The sequence below is a fragment of the Cottoperca gobio genome, chromosome 7 (genome assembly GCF_900634415.1).
Source record: "Cottoperca gobio chromosome 7, fCotGob3.1, whole genome shotgun sequence".
Taxonomy (NCBI): Eukaryota; Metazoa; Chordata; class Actinopteri; order Perciformes; family Bovichtidae; genus Cottoperca; species Cottoperca gobio.
Genome location: NC_041361.1, coordinates 17,853,132 through 17,876,510, shown reverse-complemented (window position 1 = coordinate 17,876,510; position 23,379 = coordinate 17,853,132). Strand labels below are relative to the sequence as shown.

Sequence of the window (23,379 nt, the reverse complement as noted above, 5' to 3'; positions counted from 1 at the left end):
TACTGTGGTAAAAAAAGAGTTGTGTAAAGGTGTGCACTAGGGATATTCTGGCTCTTTTTATTTTCCCACAGATCTCTCCCGAAGCTCTCCAAAGGAAGCGTTTGAAGCCTTGAAGTTGCCGCAGCAGGAACTGCAGCCGGGGAGCCCACCGTCCACCTGCCAGGCGGCGAGTGTGGGGTCTTTGCATTGTTGCAACATCACAGAGGCTTAGAGTACCCCCCATCCCTTGGCTCCGGCTTTTATGTGCTACCACATCTTTTTCATCTTGCAGGGCGTGTGGCGGAGTGCCCCACCACTGTGCCGGGACTGCTGGCTTCATTAAGCGTGTGACTTCCAGTCAATATCTGATGGTGCATCTTAATCAAGGAGCTGCAGGCCCCCGCAGCAGGAACTAACCTTTCCTTCAACTGGCTTTTTATTAGCTTGTGCAGTCACTGGCACTGTTTTCAATATTAATCCAAGTGAAATATAGTCCGAAGGCAGAAGTATAAACATGCGAGTATTGTGAATCTTCCAAAATGGAGTGTGATGTAGAGAATGTAATATATCAACGGGCACATGTCATTTGCTCTCTGGATTTATTTCTGCCCTCTGCCAGTAAACCAGATGGATGTTAGGATCAGACAGAGAAAGCAGTAGGCGCAACAGGGCCGGTCCACGGATCAGATCAACACTTTAGAATGATCGGGAGAAGACGAGACGAACGAGAAAAATGTGCGTGTGTTTACCCCCCTCCCCCCCCCAACAACACCGGTTGCCTTGGTACTCTACCTTTGTCGCAGCCGTTCATGCCCATCTTGCTTCCATCTGGACACACGTTGCACTTCATGCCCTTCACTCCCGTCTTGCAGGAACACAGGCCCGACATCTGCTCGCAGTCGTCCCGGACCGAGCCCGTGGCGTCGCAGTTGCACGCTGCCGTGGAGATGTAGAGGAAGGGAAAGATTAATGAGAAAACAATTAGGGACAATGAGAGGATGAGGGATAGCTTGGTTTCTATAGTGTACAAAGAGCGTTCGAGGAAACCTTAGCCTCTAAACTTTGCTTCGGATACATCTATGTCTTAGAGCCGAGGGTTGGGAAGAGTTCACACAGCCTTAAGGGCCACGGGGGTGAGAGGAGGAGCGCGTAACAGAAACTTAAGAAAACAACCCCGGGGAAGGACATCATGTTCCTAGAATCAATGATGTGTTTTTTTCTCCTCTCCTGCTGAAGCCGGCAGTGCAGTGTGCTGTCTGCTTGCTGTAGGTAAACCTTGTTAAGGTCAGGCCACGGGTGAGATTCCTGCTGTTGACTGAAAATGCTCTGTGGCGTTGGGAGCGTATGTCCTATGTTAACTCAGCGGCAGGACATGAGCTGGTCACCATATTGCATTACACCAGACAAACAAGGGGTGCCGACCCCGTTCTTCCCTCGAATACAAATGAAAACAGTTCATTCAATACAGGTTTGACGGGACTAAAGGACAGAGTAGGATTTATTTCGACAAAACCTGCCATCAAACAGTTTAGCTGTAGACTAAACGTGTTATTTACTCTCTACACAGAATCTGGGGATATTTGTCTTAGTTAGCTGGTAAAGAGTTGGCTCAGTGGTATTGCTCTACAATTCAGTGAGACATTTATTTTCCTGCTATGTTTGAGAAATATGTCTTCTCTTATACCTGCAGTAGAGTCCAGCCATGTACAGTTTTATTTGTCCAGGTTTTGAGATATCTAGCCCAAAGGTTTTTGGCTCCATCCCATTACAATGAGGTGAGGGAAATTTTCTTTTGATAAAAGAATTGGTTTCAAAATTCAACTGTAACATCTTTTTCCAGAACCAGTTTCTCTGTTAATCTGGACACAAACTGTGAATAGTTTTAAAGGGGACGATATCTTTCTTTGTTAGAAAGTAGTTGCAATAAAAACTGTATGGATTATCTAGAGCAGGGGTGGGGAACCTCCGGCCTCCGGGCCGTATACGGCCCGCGAGACCATTTGATCCGGCCCTCGAGGTAATTCGTAAAACGCACGCAAAAAAATCCACTAGCAAAAAAAACTAGACGGCAATATTTTAAACGGCCGACTGACCCTGAACACAACACGAGCGGAACGTGTCATCACGTGGTCACGTCATGTCAAAAAACGAGACCGTCATTGACATCAGTGAACGCAGCGTGGCTGTAAAACAGAGAAAGGTGGATGCAGAATGTCGCACTTCCAGGAGAAATGGACGAACGATGATTTCTTTGTGGAAGTAAAAGGCCGGTGTGTCTAGTTTGTGTGGACGGGTTTGCGGTGATGAAAAATAATCTCGAGCGTCATTACTGCACAAAACATGCCGAACTGCACGAGCTGAAAGGACGAGTGCGTTTGGATAAAGTTAACGCTCTTCGGAGGAGTTTGGCCCAACAAGCAGCTCTCTGCAGAGCGTAACATACAAACATGGACAGATAGAGAGGTAGACCACCACACCAAGAACAGACTGTTCCACCACTGCTGTGCAATTATCACTGCCATGTGCAATACTCACTTTTTTTATTATCAACCAGTTGGTACTTATATTATTTATTCTATTTAATTATTGTTTACTGCCTTTTTACTTCATATGTTCTTTTGCTGTGACAAGATACATTTCCCTGTTGTGGGACTAATAAAGGATTGTTTTCTGATAAAACAGAAAGATACTTGGATAAAAAAGTTGCTTTTCTGCATTTAGCATGTAAGAAAGGTGAAATGAATGGGCTGTGTCTTAAAAACATTTTGCAGAGGTTATGAGTTCTATAATTAGTATGGCCCTCGAAGGATGTTGTAAAAAATTAAATGGCCCTTGATAGGAAAAAGGTTCCCCCCCCTGTTCTAGAATAACCAGGACAGTGTTTCCGGACAGACAAAGTGCTGTTGAAATACATAAAAATGTCATCAACATATTTTTCAACCTTCACCTTTAATAGAACCTGCCTGAAAAGGAAAAGGGATCTCTCCTCTTTTGTTCTTCCTCTTCCTTTTCATTTATTTTTATTTATTATCTAAAATTAAATGTATGAATTGAGATTTTTGGGCTATATTAGGCTATGCAAATGAGAATAATTGACTTGACTATTGAGGTCACAGCTGAAATCTTAGAGACGGTCTGAGATTTCTTAAAACCAAATAAAACCACAACCCTTATACCACATAAGTGAGAATATTTTAGTGTGAACTAAGACGGAGAATTTGGACCATTTTAGGTAAAACAATAAATACATTGCGGCGCTGGGGGACGTGGTAATATTCAGAAGAAAAACTCAGAAGTTCCCAGATTAAAGTCGATAATTTACGAGAACAAAATATTCTGTATGATTATAAAGTCATAGATCTGCCAGAAATGTGCCATTGTAGTGACCTACAGAAGGTGTAAGGAGACCATGCGCTTTTTGGGTGGAAGTAACAAAAAGCATCATACAAAAAGTGACGAGCACTGCAACAGATGACTGCTCCTTCTGTTTAAGACACGTGTAGCGGTGCAGTAAATGCACATTTGCCTAATCGGCACAGACACAAAGAAGAGATTCCTTACGCGTGCAGCCGCTCATGTTCTCCGTCACGATGCCACGGAAGTTCCAGAAGCCCGGCTCACAGCGGTCACACTTCTGTCCGCCAACACCTGGCTTACAGGAGCACTGGCCGGTGGCTGGATCACACGTCCCCTTGTAGGAGCCGTAGACATTACACTGACAGGTACCTGAGGAGAACACGGCAACATGGATGTCACTTTTACCGTCTACAGCAATCCCTCTGCATACATCGCTGCTTTATGCCTTTCTATTGTTGAAAGACCCTCTCATCACATGACTTACAACAGCTGAATACTGCTTACTATGATGGATATGACAGATTTATGCTCGGCTCGGATGTTGGGTATGCCCCATTGCACAAATAAAAAGGTGGATAAAGTGTGCTTAGGTGAGTTTCCCCGTCACTAAATCCCTGTGTATCTTTATTTCTAAGTCTGCATTTTCTCCACCCATATTGTATCCCCGAGCTAACCCCTTGATGCAGCATTTTCTCCCCCATCTGTGTGCTATCATTCGTCAAGATCATCAGATGAAGAGATTTTTTCTGTTGATATGGTGCAACATTATCATAATTATTCCTCGGATTAAGATGAAACGTTTTCAGCTCTGCAACTTTGGTACCGTAATTGCAGTCAAGGACAATAAGTCCCATATGCTGAGATAGCCTGATACTATCTACTTTTTTCTTCTTTCTTTTTGCACGCACACAACAAATGCAGGACACATCGCAGTGGAAGGGTCAACGGGGACTCGGGCGATGACTTACTGGGACATCCGGCCAGTCCGACTCCTAAGGCAGCCGTCACGTTGTCGTGGCAGCAGCCGTACACAGACACACTGCAGTGCTGGGGCGCCGTCACCTCAGGCAGGGATGTGGCTGAAATCGCTGATGAGGTAGGAACAAAAAAAATGGAGGGAAGATGGGAGGTGGCACAAGGAGGGAAAGAAGAACACCAACATTTGAGTGATTACGGCGAGAAGGGGGTTTGGTGGTGGGGAATTAGACAACACAATCTCCGAGCAACATGTTGGCAACTTTTTTGCCAACAATGAGATTGGCTCGAGGGGCAGAGGTGGAGAGGCTGGCAGCTGGCTTCAAGATAACAATTCTATTTGCTACTTCCTCCACAATGGCTCAAAATCAGGGGGAAAATGATGCTATTACCTCCAGTGAAAACAAACAATGGCGTTGCCGGTGAATGCGCGGCAGCTGACATTTACCACCTACTAGGAGGCATGTTCTCTTCATTTGTTCTTGTCTAATATTACGGAATTGCACTGCTGCCCTGCAACCTTCCCCCAGAAGAAAAAGAAAAAAAGAAAGCCTGCTGCACAATTTGAAGGAATTTGCCGAGCCGTTTCTGCCTGCACACAGTGTGTGCGGAGAGCTCCTTTGTCTGAGGATGCACCAGCCTTCAAACTAGTGTGACAGCTCGGAATAAAGAACTACATTCAACAAAGTAAAAAAACAAATAGGTTCCCAAAACCTGGCGCTTCTCCAGAAATGGGAAGAGAACAACAAAACATACAGTGGGAGGAAAAGGGGGTTTGTTTTATTGCTGAGGCAGAGATGTAATTGTTCAAATTGTGTCCAGGCTTTGGAGTGAAAAGTAAAGTTGTAGAGATAAAAAGCAGAAATCTTCCCCTCCCTTTTTCCTTTTTCCCCCTCTGTCTCTCTCTATTCCCCGACCGATCTCTTTTTCTTGTGTTGCTCATTTAGAGTTTGGAGGCTGGAGATACAGGGGCCATAAATCACGCTGTTACTGGTGTGGATATGAGCCTCAGCCTAATGGTGATGACTCGGCTCGCTCTTTTTCCAGTGCTTTCCCACTCCAGAGATGGGCTTTGGACACAGTTCATTTAACTTGCTACTTTCCAGCGCTCCATTCAGCTATCTGTACTGAAGCCTATTAGGACAAGGCGAACTTTTAATTTCATATGTTCTTCCACCCTTCAAGGGTTTTTCCTCTTCAGTGGCCATTGTCCGGCACAATGCGGCTCACTGTGACGTGCGATATTACCCTCATATTTTCAAGGTCTGCTGCTGCACTTCCTCCGCTGCAGTGATTGAAGCTTTTAAATTCCCGCAAGGGCACGCCTGCACGTGTTTGCTCATCTAGTAAACCAATAAGTATTTCTTTGGATTTTACTGAAATCCCTGACCCAGATTTGGGTTTGCAGGCGGCTACAAATTATGGTTTGAAATGCTATGAAAGGCAAAGTTTACAATGTGCATACAGGTAAAGAATTTCTTTTAAATGATCATCACCTCTAAAAAACAAACAAACAAGGTTAGCTAGTGAGCGCTGGCATGTTTTTGATAAGTTTCTGGAGTTGAGGTCAAATGAAGTTTCTCCTTAAAGAGCTAATGTTGAAGGCAGTGAAATTCCCCGACATCTGAGTATTTTTTCATTGGCCAAAAGGAGAGGAGAGCCCAGAGCTCCCATACCCATAGAGGGCTCTTCAAAAAAAAAAAGGATTGATTATCCATGGACGGTGGAGAAGCGTGGCAGTCAGTGCCCAAGGAGGCCAGCTTAGGAGGGAGAAGAATCTGCAGGGATACGTGTGAAAACACTGGCTGCTCCTTCTTTCTCACTCTCTCTTCAACTCTGTCCGTCCTCCTCTATTTTAGACCCACGGGGAATTAAACAGGCTGGAATGATCACACGAAATCCCTCAAGTGCCTTTTGCTCTGCTCCCCGGCCTGTGCTAGCACAAGAGCAAAAAGCACTTCATTTAACACAGCCGTGGAGAGGTTGACGACTAACCTTTGCTACTTAATAGCCCCTGATCTGACAACTATCCTGGCTGATAAATGTGATTAATTTACATGCAAAGAGAGAGTTTTTATATTAAAACAAGTGAGTTAAAGTGGTATCCCGAGGGCTAAGAAGCAGTTTAATGGTTTAAATTGTCAGAATGTCTGGACAGGAAAAGTGAATCATTATTGCTATCAGCTCGATCCATACATGTGCATGTGGGAACGATTCTTATCTTTGCACGCTAGCCGGCCGCAGAGGAAGTGGTCAGTTTCCAGATACAAACGAGAGTGTTGTTCAGTCAACCTTCCCTGAGCGAATTACACAAACATACACTTAAAAACATAACCTCTATCAGCTACACTTTGTTTGCTTATGGCTACAGCGGTCACACTGCAGAGAGACACACAGAATCATACTCTACTGACTGTTACTACCCCGTCAATGGATGACATGGGTGGAGAAATGGGATGTCAATGACAATGAGCTGTAATGACATTAACCGTGAGTGGTGTAATGTACCGACCTGCACACGCTCCCTGATTCTGAATCAACAAGTGCTCTTGCTTTTCACATCTGGCTTTCTTCAGCTGGCACTCGTTGCTGTAGTTTTTTCCATCTGAGCCACACACCTGCGAAAGAATCACAGGAAGTTGAATGTCTGGTCACGGTCGTCTTCAGTTGTCATGTCCGTACTTAGGACACGTGATGACAACTGAGTAGATGTGCAACTAACGATCATTCCCATCATCGATTCATCTGACAATTATTTTGTATATTTATTGTTTTGTCTATAAAATGTTGTCCATCCCAGTTCCTAAAAGGCCAAGGTGATTTCTCTAAATGTCTTGTTTTGTCAGTCAAAAACCAAAAGATACTCACTTCTGATACGAAACAGAAGAAAAGCAGGAAATCTCCAAATTTGAGGCAGAAAACAGCATCTCTGCCATTTCTTTTTCATGACCTTAACGATGAATAGATTACCTAAATAGTTGTTGATAGTTTTTCTGTCAAGTGACTAATCACCTGAGCCACATCAATGAACAAACAAACGAACAAACTGCCACTAGGGAAGACCTTGAGATGTGGCTGAGAGCTCTGAGAAAAACGAGTAAGTGGACCTCATTTGTCAAATGCATTGTTATCTAAGAACCTAAGTTATACTACTTAGAAGTGCTGTCAGTTCACAAGTCAGTTATACAATACATGTTCTAGGACCATTTCTTATGGGAAAAAAAAACCTAAAAAAACATTTAATGCAAATTTGAAATGGTTTGGATATTTTTTGGTATAAACTATATCTGCATATGAGCGACACAGGACAGCGTCAGTGTTTCCAAACAAAAGGAATCTTGTTGACAGGACATTATGAGTCTCAGTATAGTGTAAGGATAGTGTTAAACAGACAGTTCTCTGATGCACACTGCATGAAATGTATTAAACCACATTGCGTGGCAGCCTGTACCGCGTTGTGAGGCACACTTTGGCAGGTGAAGTCGCAGACACAACGGTCGTCCTCTGCATCCTCGTCCCACGAGCCTCCAAACATGCGACAGCGATCCTGTTCACAGCTCTCCACGCCTGAGCCGGACCCTCCTGAGCCGCAATCTGCATTATAAACACAGCATAAATACACAGCATCATTAATAAAACATACAAACACACCAGGGAGATGCCCTTTTATCCCTGCAGCAGGTATAAACAGTGTCCTACTTTTATTTCTCTTTAAGTTACGGCTACATTTACACATGAGGAACATCACAAAGTTAGGATAATTTACAATTCCCTCCCGCTGCCGGTGGCAGGGAGAGGGAAGCAAAGGCAATGCTGGTAGTACAAGATAATGACCAACTGTAGTGAGAGCAATAGATTGACTAAATAAATTAGACACAACATCTCTGCACCACAAGCAAGACATTCTTTTTATTTCAATTAAATCAGAGACAAAAAGGAGAGAATTATTAACTATGCGGAGAGAATTGGTGGCACGGCCTGCTTTATGGGTTCCTGCTCTCTGATATGAGAATACAAACTAATTGCAGAGTGTTCTGTAAAATCTAATTATCGCCTGAGACTTTGGAGAAAGTTGTCCCAGCAACTCTTTAACTGCGAAGTGCACTTCTCTGGATCGAAGTAAGTACGTTTCCCAGTGAAAGAGGGAACAAAGTCCCACACACACTGTAAATGGTAAATGGACTGCTTTTATATAGAACCTTTTCCAGTCTTTACGATCACTCAAAGTGCTTTACAACACATGTCATTCACCCATTCACACACATTCATACAGAGTGAGAGGCTAACATACAAGGCGCACATCAGCATTACCATTCACACACACTCACACACACTCACACACACACACCGTTGGCCATCAGTATCTTGCCTAAGGACACTTCGACACGCTGACTGCAGGGGCTGGGGATCGAACCACCGACCTTCCAACCGGTGGACGACCACCCTACCTCCTGAGCCACAGCTTTTCGGGATATGCTGTCATTGACGGCTGTCATTGCACAAATGCTGAACTATTGTGCAAACCTTAGCACAAGGTAAGAACACTTTAACACAAGGTAAGCAATCTATACACGAAGGGGGGGGGGGAGAAGAACGTATCCAGCAGGACCGTTTGGAGTTCCACTTGTGAAAAACAAATCTGGGGCTTTTTGCAGAGGGCAGGCAAAGACAGGGGGGAGGATCCTGCTTTTGAAGTTGCAAATTCCACCTACAGTGGAACTCCGGAGGGAGATTAGGTGAATGTGGGGAATGAAAGCATCAGCGCGAAAGAGAGAGAATGTCAGACAGAGTGAGGGAGGCACCCCGTGGGCTGGCAGAAAGTTCATTTCAAACTAATGTGTTATTCAAAAAAAAGGAACGCAGTTAAACTAAAAGCTCCCAGCGCAGACTCAAAAAACATCAGGTAATCAACTTGTTATTTCCTCTTCCTGTCTACTTTTAGGGCTCATTCAACTCTCTGTACTGACGCGCCGCCTCTAATAGGGAAATCAATGTCGCGGTGATGGAAGTGCCACTTAGCATAACCCATCTTCTAAAGTAGATTATGGAGCAGGTCACAGAGCAGGGCAGATGAAGCCCCGGCTGTTCTTTGATATGGGTCATCAGCAATGGGGTGTGACAGCTTTGAGTGGTCGATACAGTGGAGAGGCCTTCACTTCATTAGCAGTGAATACAACAGTGGAGCTGGAGCTTTGTGTCGAGGCCACACCCCCCACAAACATCAGGACTTGTTAAGGACTCGCTCCGTCTCCATCTTAAGGCAGCAGAAACCTCTGACCCTAATCCTTTTGCTTAGCTGTTGTAGCTACTTATTGATTGCGAACCCACAGTCCCAGTTAAACATAACATTTTGTGACAGGGCTAATGCGCGGGCTAATGGCTTTCAACTGCCAGTGACATTACCGCAGGTATCTGAAGGTAGTAGAAGTCAGCTGACTGAGGAAGGAATAATAAGAAGCGAGGCAGCTACCTGTGTCTCTGTACTGTAAGCCGGCTCAGCAAGACACAACAAAAGGGAAATGCAGGAATAGCCATTTCATATTCTGCTCAGGCCCCCTCATGGAGACGAGATAAATAAATAAAAGAGGTAAGACATTAGAATGGAATAAATAAAAGTGAAGGGCGAAGGGGGGTCCTAATTAGCTGTTGCTCTTTCATGTGCCCGCACACCGCGCTGCCTATGAACCTTTCAATTTATACATCCCCAGCTAAGACGGCTGCATCAGCTATTCTCCCTGCCCGTCCACTCCTTTTTACTCAATCATGTCAGAAACCACAGTCTATTTAGCCAAAGGAGCTCTATTAAGAAGACAGAATTCAGCGGCGGAGAGAAGAAAGGAAATGAATAGCAAAAGAATAACGTCCAAGGAAGACTGAGAGGTAAAAACATTACAGGGTTTTGACAGTGAAAGTAATGAATAAGTGAGGGAGGAGATGCTGTGTGGAGGTGTTGAAGAAAAACAGAGGGAGAAGAAGGAGAAGCAGAAGAAGAAGAAGAAGCAGAAGAAGAAGAAGCAGAAGAAGAAGAAGAAGAAGAAGAAGAAGAAGAAGAAGAAGAAGAAGAAGAAGAAGAAGAAGAAGAAGAAGAAGAAGAAGAAGAAGAGGAGTATGAGGGTAAATAATAGAGATGCAGTGTGAAGACGTTTTGGTGGACCTGATAAGTCGTGTCTACATCAGTGGCTCCAGGAGTTACCGGAATCATTGTGATACTATGACGTGTGCGAATGTCAACTTGGACATCCAAATCCCCCCTCACTGTGGCGTGTGACGCGGCAAAGGTCGAAGATGACAACGCCGTTTTTGTCGAAGGATCAATGTGGCGCCATTTGCCTTTCGCTCCATCTATCAGTCGCTCGTACGGCCTGCTCTTGACGGATGTGACAGCGCGTTAGTCCAAATAAAGTCCCACGAGATAGAGAGGGATGGGGCGTCACGCCCGAATGGGGGAGGAGGGATGGGGTGTTTGCAGATGGCAGCAGGAGAGAAGAAGTTTTGTTGCCTCAACAGAAGGTTACAAGCCCAGTGATGGATGGACCATGAGGGAACAGATCCGCTGATCTCACTCGATGAGCTCTTTTACCACCCAGCCACCCACTCTGCTTTCTTTCCTTTTTTTCAGGCCCTTTTTATGTCTTTTGGAGCTTTATTGATCCGATTTTTGTGCGATGTGAGGAGCGGGGTGTGGAGCGTGCGTCACTGTGTAACTCTGTGCTCATAATCTTGTTTATTAAATGTCTATTCAATTAAAAAAGGGCCCCCCCGTAGGTTATGCACTGCTCTCAGTTGCCACTTTGTCAGTGTCGAGAAAAGAAGCTGAGGCCAGGCCTACCCGAGTGTGAAATTAAACAGGTGATAAATTTCCCTGTATAGCCAACAGTGGGAACACTGTCATTTTTCATTACTGTTAAACTAAAGGCGGAAGAAAACAACTCCCATTTTTTTATGCTCCTTGGCCCCCCCTCCCCCAACAAGACTAATGAGGATGGTTTTTAAGTCTGGTCTACGTAAGGGAATAAATCTCATGTTCACTTCCTCTTTAGGCTTATCTTAGATATGAAGTATGGAGTTGGAGGTTGTGCACACCGGTGATGTAGAGCTCTGCTTCTGTCTACAATGGAGCCAGAAAATACAGTCTTTGCTCTTATATATTGTGACACACTGCTGTATTACACCATATATAATCCTAATTTTTGCCAAAACCTACCATCCATACACCTTGGGTGGGGATAAATATATCGGCAACAAATCTTTTTTCACAGTATCCAAAGAGAAGCATCGCACAACCAAACACAGATATTTCAAAGGGAGAAAAACAGCAACTTGGTTTTGATCGTTTTACAATCACAGCAGACTTCCTGTGGAGGGTCTGCGTGAGATTTGAGGAGGGCTGAAAGGACTGTGGACAGAGCCTGCAGCCTCACCCCTAGGGTGAAATCTATCGATTGCAGTCAATCCCATCTCCCCCTATCTGTGAAAGCATCGGTGCCCCCTTTGTCGAGAGGCACAATTTTGATGGAGAAAAGTGCAAAATGGAGAGAGAGATGTGAGATGCCACGACAGGGAGCGACGGGGAATAAAAAAAGAGGAAAAAAAAATAGATTCTTTTGTGTAAGCCTGATGGTTTTCTCTGAATCAAAATGAGCAACTGATGAAAAAAAAAGAAGGATGTTGAGACACAGTATGAGCAGGAGAATAAAATAGGAAAAGAATATACCATCAGGCACCACAAGCAAAGCAATGCTCTTGGGAAGGTAGAAGAGACAACCAGCAGAGAGAGTGGAGTAAACGTGTGTGGTGACAGTGAGTCTCTGTACACAGCTTCACATTACTTCATGCTCCACATACAAAAAAGGTCACTCGTCTCAGTCAATGAAATGATGTTAAATCGACCACGAGAAGATTTGGCGGCACGATTCGCCTCACAGGCCCAGTGCCAATACGGTAGACAATGGTAGGAAGAAAAAAAGAAAAAGAAAAGAAAGAAACACCGCTGGCGAGCAATCCAAAAGGAAGAGGAATCCTCTCATCTCTATTTGCTGTGTCCTCAATCTATCCCCTCTTTTCTTCTCTCCAGCTGTCCCCCCCCACTGGCAGGTGTAATCTGCTCCCCTTCACACCTTGTCAGAGGATGACTATGTTTGCTTGCGACCCACCAGCCACGGGGGAACGGCATCGCAGCCGTCTGCATGACAATCAGAGGTTGGCATGTTGCTCCCTCCAGAGTTGTCCCCTAGACGGGCCGAGCGAGAGGGGCTGTGATACCCTGCCTCGTCTGTCAGCGCTTATCAAGATATGATTTGCACGCTGAATTAGATTTAATTTATTCAGACTGTGGAGGAACGACAAAGCTACAGGCGTAGAAATCAGAGATACTCACATTAAGAGGCATCGGTCACACACTTAAGAGTATAATTAGATTGAAGGGCTGTATAAAATGCATGCAGTAAATGATCAAATTAAAAGTCAACACAAACAAATAAAACCCAGCCCCTAATAAAAGCAGAGGGAAATTATTAAGATAAAATAACATATAATAAAATAGGGTAAATTACAAATAAAAGGTTGCTTCTAATATGAGCCTGGGTCTACCTGAGGGTGAGTAAAGGTAAGGTGAGGGAGGTAAATTAAAAGTATTTACGGTAGCAGGAGAATTGAAGCGTAAGAGATGCACTTATGAAAAACAAACAAGACCGTTAAAATGCACAGCTGACCTGGATTTAATCACCCAGAAGTCATTTCTGTTGCTGTAAAAGGTTTTTGTTGATGCCTTATGCTGGTGGCATAAGAAACCATTATGATAAATCCACAGATGACTGGATACCGTACCACAGGTCACTTGATAAAGATAATTGCACCATTTCAAAGGCCGATTGGTTAACATAATCACACCATTTTAAAGTCCATTTCCTACCTTCATCGCAGCTGCCGGGCTTCGCCACATCAATCCTCGTCTTCTGCATGCAGGAGGACGTGCGGAGTTCACACTCGTTGTTGTAGGTGCTGCCATCGCTGCCACACACCGGGGAGAAAGCCTCGCCTGAGCACTGCGGGCACTCGCACACATTCTGGACACACTGGGCACCCCAGGCACACACAGTGCTGCCGCATGTTTCTAAATCAGAGCACGAAGGGTCAGTGGGTTGTTTTGATGGATTTCAGTCACACCAGACCTTTAAATGCACCTCTGGATTAGAGATTTCTCCCGTCTTTAATAATTGCCATGCATGCCATTTGCTCTTGTAAAATATCACTCTCTTAAAACTGACATATACATGTTCCCTTAGTAATTCTCTATCTGTCAAGGTTTGCTAGAATATGAACTGCCTGCCTGCGGCTATGCGAGGGTCCTCTCAGGCCTTACTTTTATTTTTCTTATCCACATTTGATTTAGAGCTAGAGAAAAATCACTCCATACATCTCGATGTGTTTTACCTGTGAATATCATGCTTTCGTCTAAACTTATTCATGCTTATGCCAAGGATCCTTGATATTCTTAATTTGGTGTTCAAAAACAATCAGTATGACACACACTGTATACATGCACAAGCATTACTTACTGCACTCGCCCTGGCTGACTACTCGGAGGTCCATCTGTTGTTTGCAGGCACGCACGTGAAGCTCACACTCGCTGTTGTAGGTGCTGCCATCGCTGCCACACACAGGCTGGTGGGACTCCACACACTCCGACGCACACACACACTGCCCGCTTTGGGCATCGCAGATTGCCCCGAAAGAGCAGTTGGCACAAGACTCATCTAGATGGAGATAAGGAGGAAGGCAAAGGCTCAGTGTGTGTGTGTTTCAGGTTGTTGGTTTTTTAGCATGATTTACATGTTGAGTCTTAAAACTTTCAATATTTTGCATCCTTTTTGAATTCTTTGCATGTCATGAATCTGCAAACACATTGCAGAGCATTTCAAACTGATCTTACTTTTTGATGATCCTCGAATGGATGTAAAGCTGAAAGGAATCTGTTTTTAACTGACTTCACATCCTTAGCTCCGCGTCACAAACAAGCACATGGCTATAGGCACAACATTCATTTTAATGCACTTTTGTGGTCAATATTAAAGTAATTTTAACCAAGGAAATGTTATTGCGGCATTAAACAAAGTGTTAACAGATTGCAGTATTCATATATTTACTCATCATTTTTCTGTGTTTTAACATTTATAGTGTAAACAACACAACATTAAACAATTAATTGGTGAAGATTAGTTGTTGTCCTTTCTTGACAAGCTGTGTTGCAGACAGCTGGTGTAGTGTTTAATGATGCAGTGCAGCAGTACAGTGCAGAGATGCAACGTTTCCACACTAAGGGGCGAATCTACAAAGAATGGATTGCGGCTGCTGATATCACTATGAATTGTGCATCAAAGGTCAGATTCCCAAAAAATATTGTGGAAGAAATAATTAGTTTATTCGTTTTTATAATAACCTTATTTTTCATTCTTTTTTCTCTCGCTTTTTATTTCGCAGGTATTTTCAAAATTGACGTGCAGGGGAGCTTTATTCATTTATTTTTCATGACACAACTGTCATTGCATCCCAAAATAAATGAGTTTGAGCCTTCGCCTGGCTACAATCACTACTGCCATGATCACTGGAACGTCTGGGCGTGACATAAATACGCTTCAGTTACCACAAACTCTCTGAAGACGCTAATAATGTGCCTATAGCTATGTCTGGCTATTAGCGGTTATTTTTGTGAATTGGACTGTTTTTGCAATGAGGCTCATTTGTAGACTGTAGAAAGGGGCCAATTTTGCGCCAAATGTATTCATATTACTTCATTTAAATACGTGCAAATAGCACAGGAGCACCGAGACGCTATTTGCTTTTGAGAATTACACAGTTCCTTTTTGTCTTATTTGTGCAGGTTTAGCGGAGATACACAATCCTTTTTAGATTTGGCCCCTCTGTGGAGTCCACCTGGGGCAGATTCAATTGATTTGAAATACTTTTGAAAGGCACACACCTTTCTATTAAAATGTGTCACGGTTCACATGCATGTGTGCGCTAAAAACCAAGCCATGAAATTTATTTAAAAAAAACTCTCCACAGATAGAATTCAACTGAGGCAAAGATCTGAGGAAGAGGATTTAAAAAAAAAAAAAAAAAGTGCTGAAAATTCCCAGAAGCACAGAAGGCTCCATCACTGAAGGCATTTGGAACCACCCAAAACTACTCTTTTACTTGAGCTGACACTGAATTACTGAGCAATGAGCTTCAAACATTCTTGTGCAAAAATAAAAAGAGTCTGGCAGAAGGACAACTGCAGCACTGCATCAATCAGAAACATTACGGGAGAATAGAGTCGGAGCTAAAGTTACTCCTGAGGAAAAGTCTGGACACAGAACACAGCCTGGATGGAGTTAGCCGAACGACACCTAAAGGACTGTGAAAGCATGAAGGAAAAGATTCTCTGGTCCGATGAGACAAGAATCGAACTCTTTGGCCTGAATGCCAACTGCTGTATATCTAGTGACAACCAGGTACTGCTCAGCACCCTGCCAGCACTACGTTGTGGGGGTACTTCTGAGCAACAGGTGCTGGGAAACTGGTCAGAAAGGTCACTTTTCTGGTTGTATTTCTCTCTTTGTAAGGTTGTTCATATCTGCTTATATATGCTATTTCCCCACCACACTTGAACTGACATCTGTATTTTCTTGCCAAAAGACAGCGTTGAGATACCCAAAAGGCTTAGAGAACGTATTAGTTGGACGATTCACTTGGATCATCTCTTGAGGAATTGCCTGCGTCTAAAGGGGCAAAGAGTTTCCATGAAGAATCAGCGAGGCAGGAACAAGGTACCGACTGATGTCGCAGGGGGGCCGGGAAACAAACGAGAAGGCAAAACGTGAGGCCTCGTACACAGACGGGGCCAGCAGTATTAGTGCCTCTTCCGCTGACACCAATTACACCTGGAGGATTGCATTAGCACAGCTCGCGATCACATTCAATTAGGGGCAGGCTAATAACCGCTGCTGACTTAGCACTAATTGAGGGAGGCGAGGCTGGCCGCTGGAACTCTCTTTCCACATTATTAATCTGTTTATTACTCTTTAAGAGTCTTTCATTTCTTTCATCTCTAGTGCTGGCATCCACTCCCTGCTTGTATTGGGAGCCTTAACTGAGAACTGGACATAGAGTATATTTCCCGGAGGAGCAATATGTTGGTAGAATGACACATTTCTTTGAAGCCAAACTTAAAAACGACATGAGCAGAGAATGCAGGACCCATGTTTCCGTTAAACCAATGTGTCATTTTGGTCTGGCGCTGTTATTCATGGTTTGGGCTCTGTGCAGAGAGCAAGGTCCATAAAGGAATTGGGTTTGGTGCTGGTCTGCACAAAGCCATCCAACACTTTTTGGATTATTATAACACTGTATACGAGCCAGGCCTCAGCATCAGCGGCAGACCTCACTATTGCTGTTGTTTGCAAATCCCTGCAGCCAGGTTCCAAAACCTTGTGGAAGGCCTTTCCAGAGGAGTGGAGGTTGTTATGGCTGCATATTAATGCCCTCGGTTTTGGAATGAGCATAATCCATTGTCAGTGATCCCGACACTGCAAGTGGGTTTGGAGGTTTTGGCTGAAAAAGATGAAGAGGCTTTATACTGGGTTTTCTGTTACAAAAATAAATAAACATAACATATACAAATGGGGGTTGCTGTGGTCGTGGCTCCTCTGTGGTTGCGGCAGCTATAACTCAAGAAGGCAGTGGTGAGTGTTGCCCTTTATCGGGCCCGGTGTCCTGATAGCAACCTCGCCTCTTTATCTGCTTCTGCCCCTGGCACCTGGCTCTCCACAGTGCCTGATCTTCCAGACAACACGCATCGCAAACAGGCAGAAAAGGATGGGAGCTTGAGTTCAAAGCCAGGAGCAGAGGGAGAATTGTCCCCATTACTACTAATGTTAAAATGTGTACTTTCTGCCACCACATTCATCTACAAATCTGTCATCAGAGTTTCAGTGAAAATGTCTATTTCATTTTCTGAATGCAGACAACTTCACAAACATGAAATGTTCAGACTTTAAAAAGTCTGGCAGGCTAGGCATCACAATCTAATGTGCTAACATTTCTAATCTTTCATCTAATTTAAATGTACTTTCATGTCCACCAGTGCAAGAACCTCTCCAGCCAGGAAAATGTACAGTACAACGCAGTGTGTCCAAGATCAAAGTAAGTTTTAAGACCTTCTTATGCAAGGTCTAATAAAATCTAATACCAACTGTATCCAAATCACCCGATTCAGGTCGATTGCAGTTAAAAGTCGTCACCACATGCGACCGGCCTCTGGCCCATAAATGGCTCGTGGTGTGTGGAGATGTGCACACTTTGCTACAATCTGGCAAGCCATCTGAGGAGTTGGGTCAATATATTTGGCAGCACTGTTCACATGATTAACACAAAGAAGATATATATTAATGTGGAGTCTTCTTATATATGTATGTCCATATTTACTTCATGTCACTCCAACTACCAAACCAAACTTTCTTTTTTGCTGAGGACCTGCTAGAATTGAATTAAGGTCTCCTTGAAGTCCCCTTGACATAAAGTTGGGAACTGCTGATGTTTGTTCTTGCACTGTGACAGCTTTTAGCGGTAGTGGTTTGGAAAGTGAGAGTGAGAAATATTGGCAGGTTGGTATAAAAAGAGGCCTTGAAAGCATGAAGGAATGAGTCATTGAGGAAGAAGGAAAAACAAAGACCCTCCAGCTTTGCAGCGTTTTGTTGATATCCTCACTGGGAAAAAAACTGAAATTGCAGCTGAGGGGGTCTGGGCGGAGTATTTCTTCAGGATTAAGCAGGAAGAAGTAGGCTGGTTTGTGTTTTGAAGGCTTGTGAACATGCCTGGGTGATAACAAATCCCCTGTCGATGCCTGCCCGGCTGGTACGCTGTTGGCTCCCCCCCACTTGCTCCTCCTCATTTTATGCATTTATTACGTTCCCCTACCTCTTTCCTAACCCCTCTTTTCACCCCGTCTCTCCCCGACCACTCTCATGCTGCTGGTGTGACCTGTATTTTTTACTCAACTGCGTATATCATTTCAAACACCTGTGGGAGAAAAAAAGAGGAATTTGTTTCCTTTTCTTAAATGCCTCTGCTCTCATCTGATTGGGTAAAGCCGTATGAATGGCCCGCTTTACCGAGGCAACTGATATCCAGCTGGGGGGGTCTATTAACCAAGCGCACCTCTCACGGCCCACCTTACAAGGTCGCCCGCCACTCAAATGCGGAAGGAGGAAAAAATCTCCGAATAATAACAAATGTCACTCATATCGCTATCGGGTTGCACCTGAGCCATATAGATAACCGCTATTTTTCCATCCCGCAGCGAAGGAAATTAAATTATGGCTGAGCCAATGAGAGGCTGGAGTAAGCCACACACAAACAAACACACAGTAAAGCACACATGCCCGGTTATTTTCTACGGCAGCACCTCTCACCTCTTAAACCATCGCTGTCCTCCCCTGCCTCCCTTTAGCTCCTACTTTATAGTCTGGAGGCCGTGCATCTGACCATTTAGTGCATTTATATGAAAATAACAAAACAGAACCAGTCAATTAAAAAAAAAACCTGGATATCACAGAACATTCTCACTTTATTTGTCGCTTTCGTCCATTACTCATGCTTTCAATTGTTTATTCTGATACTTCCAACAGCACCTGAAGGCGGCATATGTTCCTCCCCTCTCTCTCCCTTTCTCCTCCATAAACTTGTATAGTATATTACTGTGGGGAATAGCCTGCGATAATTAGGTGAGATAATAGCTTAAGTCAGGCAGTTGTTATGGTGCTGAATGAGGCCCAGTAAAGCTGTGCAAACAGCCCAGAAATAACCCACATTATCATCCCCATCATTCCTCGGCTTGCTCGCGCCTGGCAAGCCAGTGCCTCAGCATTTTTATGGCACCATTGCACTGACGCAGGCCTGTTACCTCTGGGAGCCAAGAACCATCCATAGCGCTGGATTACTGACAGGGCCCTCCACTCCGCCAGCTCGCTCTGCTTCTCGCTTTTTAAAATAAAGACTATTCATTACCGCCGAGGGACCCCGGACCGACGGACCTGCCGTCTACCTGCGGAGCGGCGCACCAAATTGAGTCAGCCAGCCTGCCCACTGACCAAACACTGCTCTCGCTCCATTTCCTGTTGGCATACATCCTTGCGCTGGATTTCAATTTACAGGAGGCTGGGAGGGGAAGATGACAGATGAAACACATGGTCCAACATCTAACCCTGTCATCTTTTCAGTACAGAAAGAAACTCAAACTACTACTCTTTTTACAAAACAAACAGACTAGCTCGTACAAACAAACCCGACTCATAAATTGCACATTTCAGGACAAAACAGCAGAGTACAATTTCATAAGAGAGAAATTCAGTTGTATTGATCCTTCATCTAACTCAAACACAGCTCTGCAGAGGCCAACTCATTTTCATAGTTATGGTCTTCAAAATATGCAGGAACATTTTTTATTGTAGCAAAAACAGAGTGAATTAGGTAACATATAGAGTCGGGCCAAGGGGGCTTATAACCGCCGTGCTTTTGCCCAGTGTGTGTGAAAAGTGGTAGATGGTAGACAAGGAATAATACTCATTCACCAATTACAGTCCATGGGAAAAGCAGCCGTCCAAGATGGCATTTAGCCATCAAGAGTATTCACTAAGTGGGTTTACCAAGCTGTAAAACAATCTGTCCGTATGGCCGTGTGCCTGCATAGTGGATCTGAAGATATTTTAACCACTTGAAGCTCTGCTGTCACTGGACTAATGACTAGCTTATACTCCGACACTGGAAGACAAAGCCAAGTGACTCATGTAGCCAATGTGGAAAAGTATGCTCTGTATTATTTTTCAACAGGTGTAAAGTGCATCTTCATTTAAAGGTCAAAACAGGCTAATTGGAGTCTAGATGTTGTTATGGAACGGCTGAAGAAGAGCAAGAGTGAAGAGATGAAGAGTAATGGACGACAGATTAGAAAATGCCTTAAGGCGATACACTACAGGCAAGAAAATGTTTTTTTCATACACTGCTCAATTTTGAGAGGATATTTTGCCTCCATAACACTTTCAGAGAAGTGGAAATAAAACATCCAAAATACACATTTCGATGTTTATTTTACTAACTTTGTCTACTTTGTGTCTGTAGGTTTCTCCTAAATGTACCAATATTTAGCATTAGATAATGCTTCTTTTGCATATTTAAACATAATATTTCAGAACATATACAGTACATATCTTAAAAGGTCATTTTCTCAAAATGAGTTTTTTTTCTTATACTCCACTTCAGCAGCTCTTACATGCACCAAACCTTCTCTGTGTCTCTCCTGTCTATATTCTGAAGGTTTTTACTGAGGGTAGGAATGAAGTGATACAAAGAGAAATCTAAATTTCCCTCAGTGAAAACCTTTCACTCGAATATATCAAAAGAATTAAACAAGAATTTTGAACCTGGCTTTATCAAAGGGTCAGATTTCTGTCATGGAAGTGTATTCACATTGACATATATTTAATAAGATAATGCATCTTTTGCACATTTAACGTCGGAAAAACTAATGTAAGCAATGAACTGAGGTAGTTTCATGATGGTATCTATTAAATGTTGTCCCCTTCTCACCTGTAGTGTCTCTCCTTAAGAGAAGATGTTTGAAGTATTGTTTTGACTTTGTTGGATACAAACGGAAAGCCCCGGGGGGGTCATCATGATTATAATTCCATATATGTTAATTGTTAATGTCTGCAGATTATAATTTTGCCTCTGGGTAATGTAGCACCATTAATTAATTTGATCCTAATTATATTCCACAAGGAGACATCTTTCGCTACCTGTGAGCTGTAATTCTCACATTTCATAGTGATTTCATGACTGCACAGTAGATGACAGTATAATGTAATGTGAGCGTTGAGCGGTCACTCACCACAGGGTCCTTTGTGTTGGATGTGAATGGTCTTCTGCAGGGCGCAACCCATTGCCCGCATCTCGCAGGGGCTACCGTAGCTGTGGCCATCGGATCCGCACACAGGGTCAGACGTCTGCGGGCAGGCCTCGGGGCACTCACACACCGGCTCGTTGTTCTGGACCACGCACACCGCTCCGTGATCGCACACTTTTTCCAGGCAGGGGCTCGGTATGCTGAGATCTGAAGGCCGATCACCAAAGAGATAGAGAGCAAAGTTAGAGAGGGTATACTGAAGTGGCTAGATGGGAAGCGGGAAGAATATAAAGCAGAGGTTGGAGAGAGGTCTGGGACTAGAGAGGGCAGAGGTGAGGGGGAGGTAAGTTAGAGCATAGCTACATGGAGAACTGCCGGTTTTGTGTTAGAAAAGGTTTGGGGAGGAAAGGCGATATGATGTAGTACGCAATTGAGCCCTGTTAAAGTGACACCTCTGCTTCCGCAGCTTCCTATGTCATTCCCTCGCCTTTGTGCCTATCCTGATGTATCCTGAATCTTTGAAGAGTCCGCCGTATCCGGTGGCATGAGGACAGCTGATGAAAAGCGTGGCTCCCGTAGCAAAACAGAGATGAAACGGTCTACAAACAATGGCTGCACAGACTTTTTTTAGGCGAGTAAATGCCTGGATTAATTGACGTTCCCAATGTGCCCCTTCAAAGACTTCCATTTGCATCTCAGTGAGAGCCACCGCTTCAGCCAAAGCCGGTTGAACTGACATGGAGGAGCGAGAAAAAGAAAAGGAAGAAAATGGGAAAGAGGGAGAGAATATTTAGAGAACGGAGAAAGAGGGAAAAAGAAGAAACAGGCAAAGAGAAGAAAGAGCCCTCTGCTTAATAATTCACAAAAAGGCACGCTCCTGGGCAGAGGCTGATATGAAATGTGAACATCACAGAGAGGTGTCTGCTTCAGTCTCTCCCTCTCACGCACAAGCTCCAGCAGGACTTCATTAAAACGAAAAACTGGACCTATGATTCTTGGTGGGGGCAGATGGGTGTCGGCTGGGCTGATATAACGTGACTTCAGGAGAGAGAGGAGGAAACTGCTATGAACAATCCTTTGATCAGAGCCTCCCGTCCTGACTCAATCAATTCTTTACAGCTTTATGTGTCAGTGACAAATATAACATGGCATCGTGTATACTGAGACAGGGAGCCAGTGAGTGTGTGTAAGTGTTGAAGGCTTGATGGTTAAAAGTTTGAGCCTTTAGGTAGGACCGCAAACACTCCGGTATCAAGAGTAAGCAAGAGACGATAGCCGGGCTCCGTCGTAATTTTCATTTGCGAGGCTTCACGCATGAGGGTCGGATCACTCAGCTAAATGTGGTGTGTCTGCAGATTAGTAGAAAAAGCAGACGGAGGCATCAAATCATTTCTGATGAGAAACACTCAAAGAGGTGCATTTTAATCTCAAACTTCTCTAGTCTACCTTTTATTTTTGCTTTTGTTAGAGAGGTTAGGGGTGCTGTCATGGAAACTGCCCCTTGTAATGACACCACCCATGGCTCCATCATTATTGTGACTATTACGGGATTAGATGGCATTGCGGGGGGCGACTTGTCGTGCTCGGAGCCCAATGATTCATTTATCAGCTCAGAATCGTTCAGCAGTGCCTCTGATGCTGGGGTAAATTATTATTATTATATAACTGATAGCACAGACGGAGGCAATTAGCTTGTTTCACTCTGATTGAGGCGATGGGCGGGGGATGTGCAATAAGGATAAATGCCACCTGAATGTCTTAAGACCAATTCTGTGGAGCATATTTACAAACTATGACAGCAACTTTAGAAAAGTAGAGTGGATCGAATACTGTAGGTTATCCACAGGCGACAATCTCCAGGTCTGAAGAGTGGAGCCTTAAACTCCACTGGTTGCAAAAAAAAGTCAGATTGTATAGAAGTCTATGAGAAAATGACCCAACTTCTCACTTGGTTTATTACCTCAGTAAACGTTTTAATGACACGTTTATTATCACAATGGCTAGTTTCAAGTCTTCTTCAAAGAGAATGATGTTCATTTAGTAAATTATGCTCCCATTTAGAGTAAAATAGACGATAAAGCAGAGTGTGCATTAAGGCGGGGCTACCTTACATGTCGCTAGCACAT

At 43.9% G+C, this 23,379-nt stretch overlaps 1 protein-coding gene across 7 annotated transcripts in view; it reads right to left on the bottom strand.

Annotated features, from left to right (window-relative positions):
* Nucleotides 1–23,379, bottom strand: part of agrn (agrin) — a 233,864-nt gene that overhangs the window by 48,595 nt on the left and 161,890 nt on the right. For all 7 annotated transcript variants that reach the window (XM_029435257.1, XM_029435259.1, XM_029435258.1 and 4 more), the window contains 8 exons: nucleotides 21,239–21,460; nucleotides 13,869–14,066; nucleotides 13,223–13,423; nucleotides 7,763–7,905; nucleotides 6,824–6,929; nucleotides 4,305–4,424; nucleotides 3,541–3,705; nucleotides 772–915 (listed from right to left, as the gene is read on the bottom strand). In XM_029435257.1, the coding sequence (XP_029291117.1) occupies nucleotides 772–915; nucleotides 3,541–3,705; nucleotides 4,305–4,424; nucleotides 6,824–6,929; nucleotides 7,763–7,905; nucleotides 13,223–13,423; nucleotides 13,869–14,066; nucleotides 21,239–21,460 (1,299 nt within the window). The remainder of the gene's footprint in view (nucleotides 1–771; nucleotides 916–3,540; nucleotides 3,706–4,304; nucleotides 4,425–6,823; nucleotides 6,930–7,762; nucleotides 7,906–13,222; nucleotides 13,424–13,868; nucleotides 14,067–21,238; nucleotides 21,461–23,379) is intronic.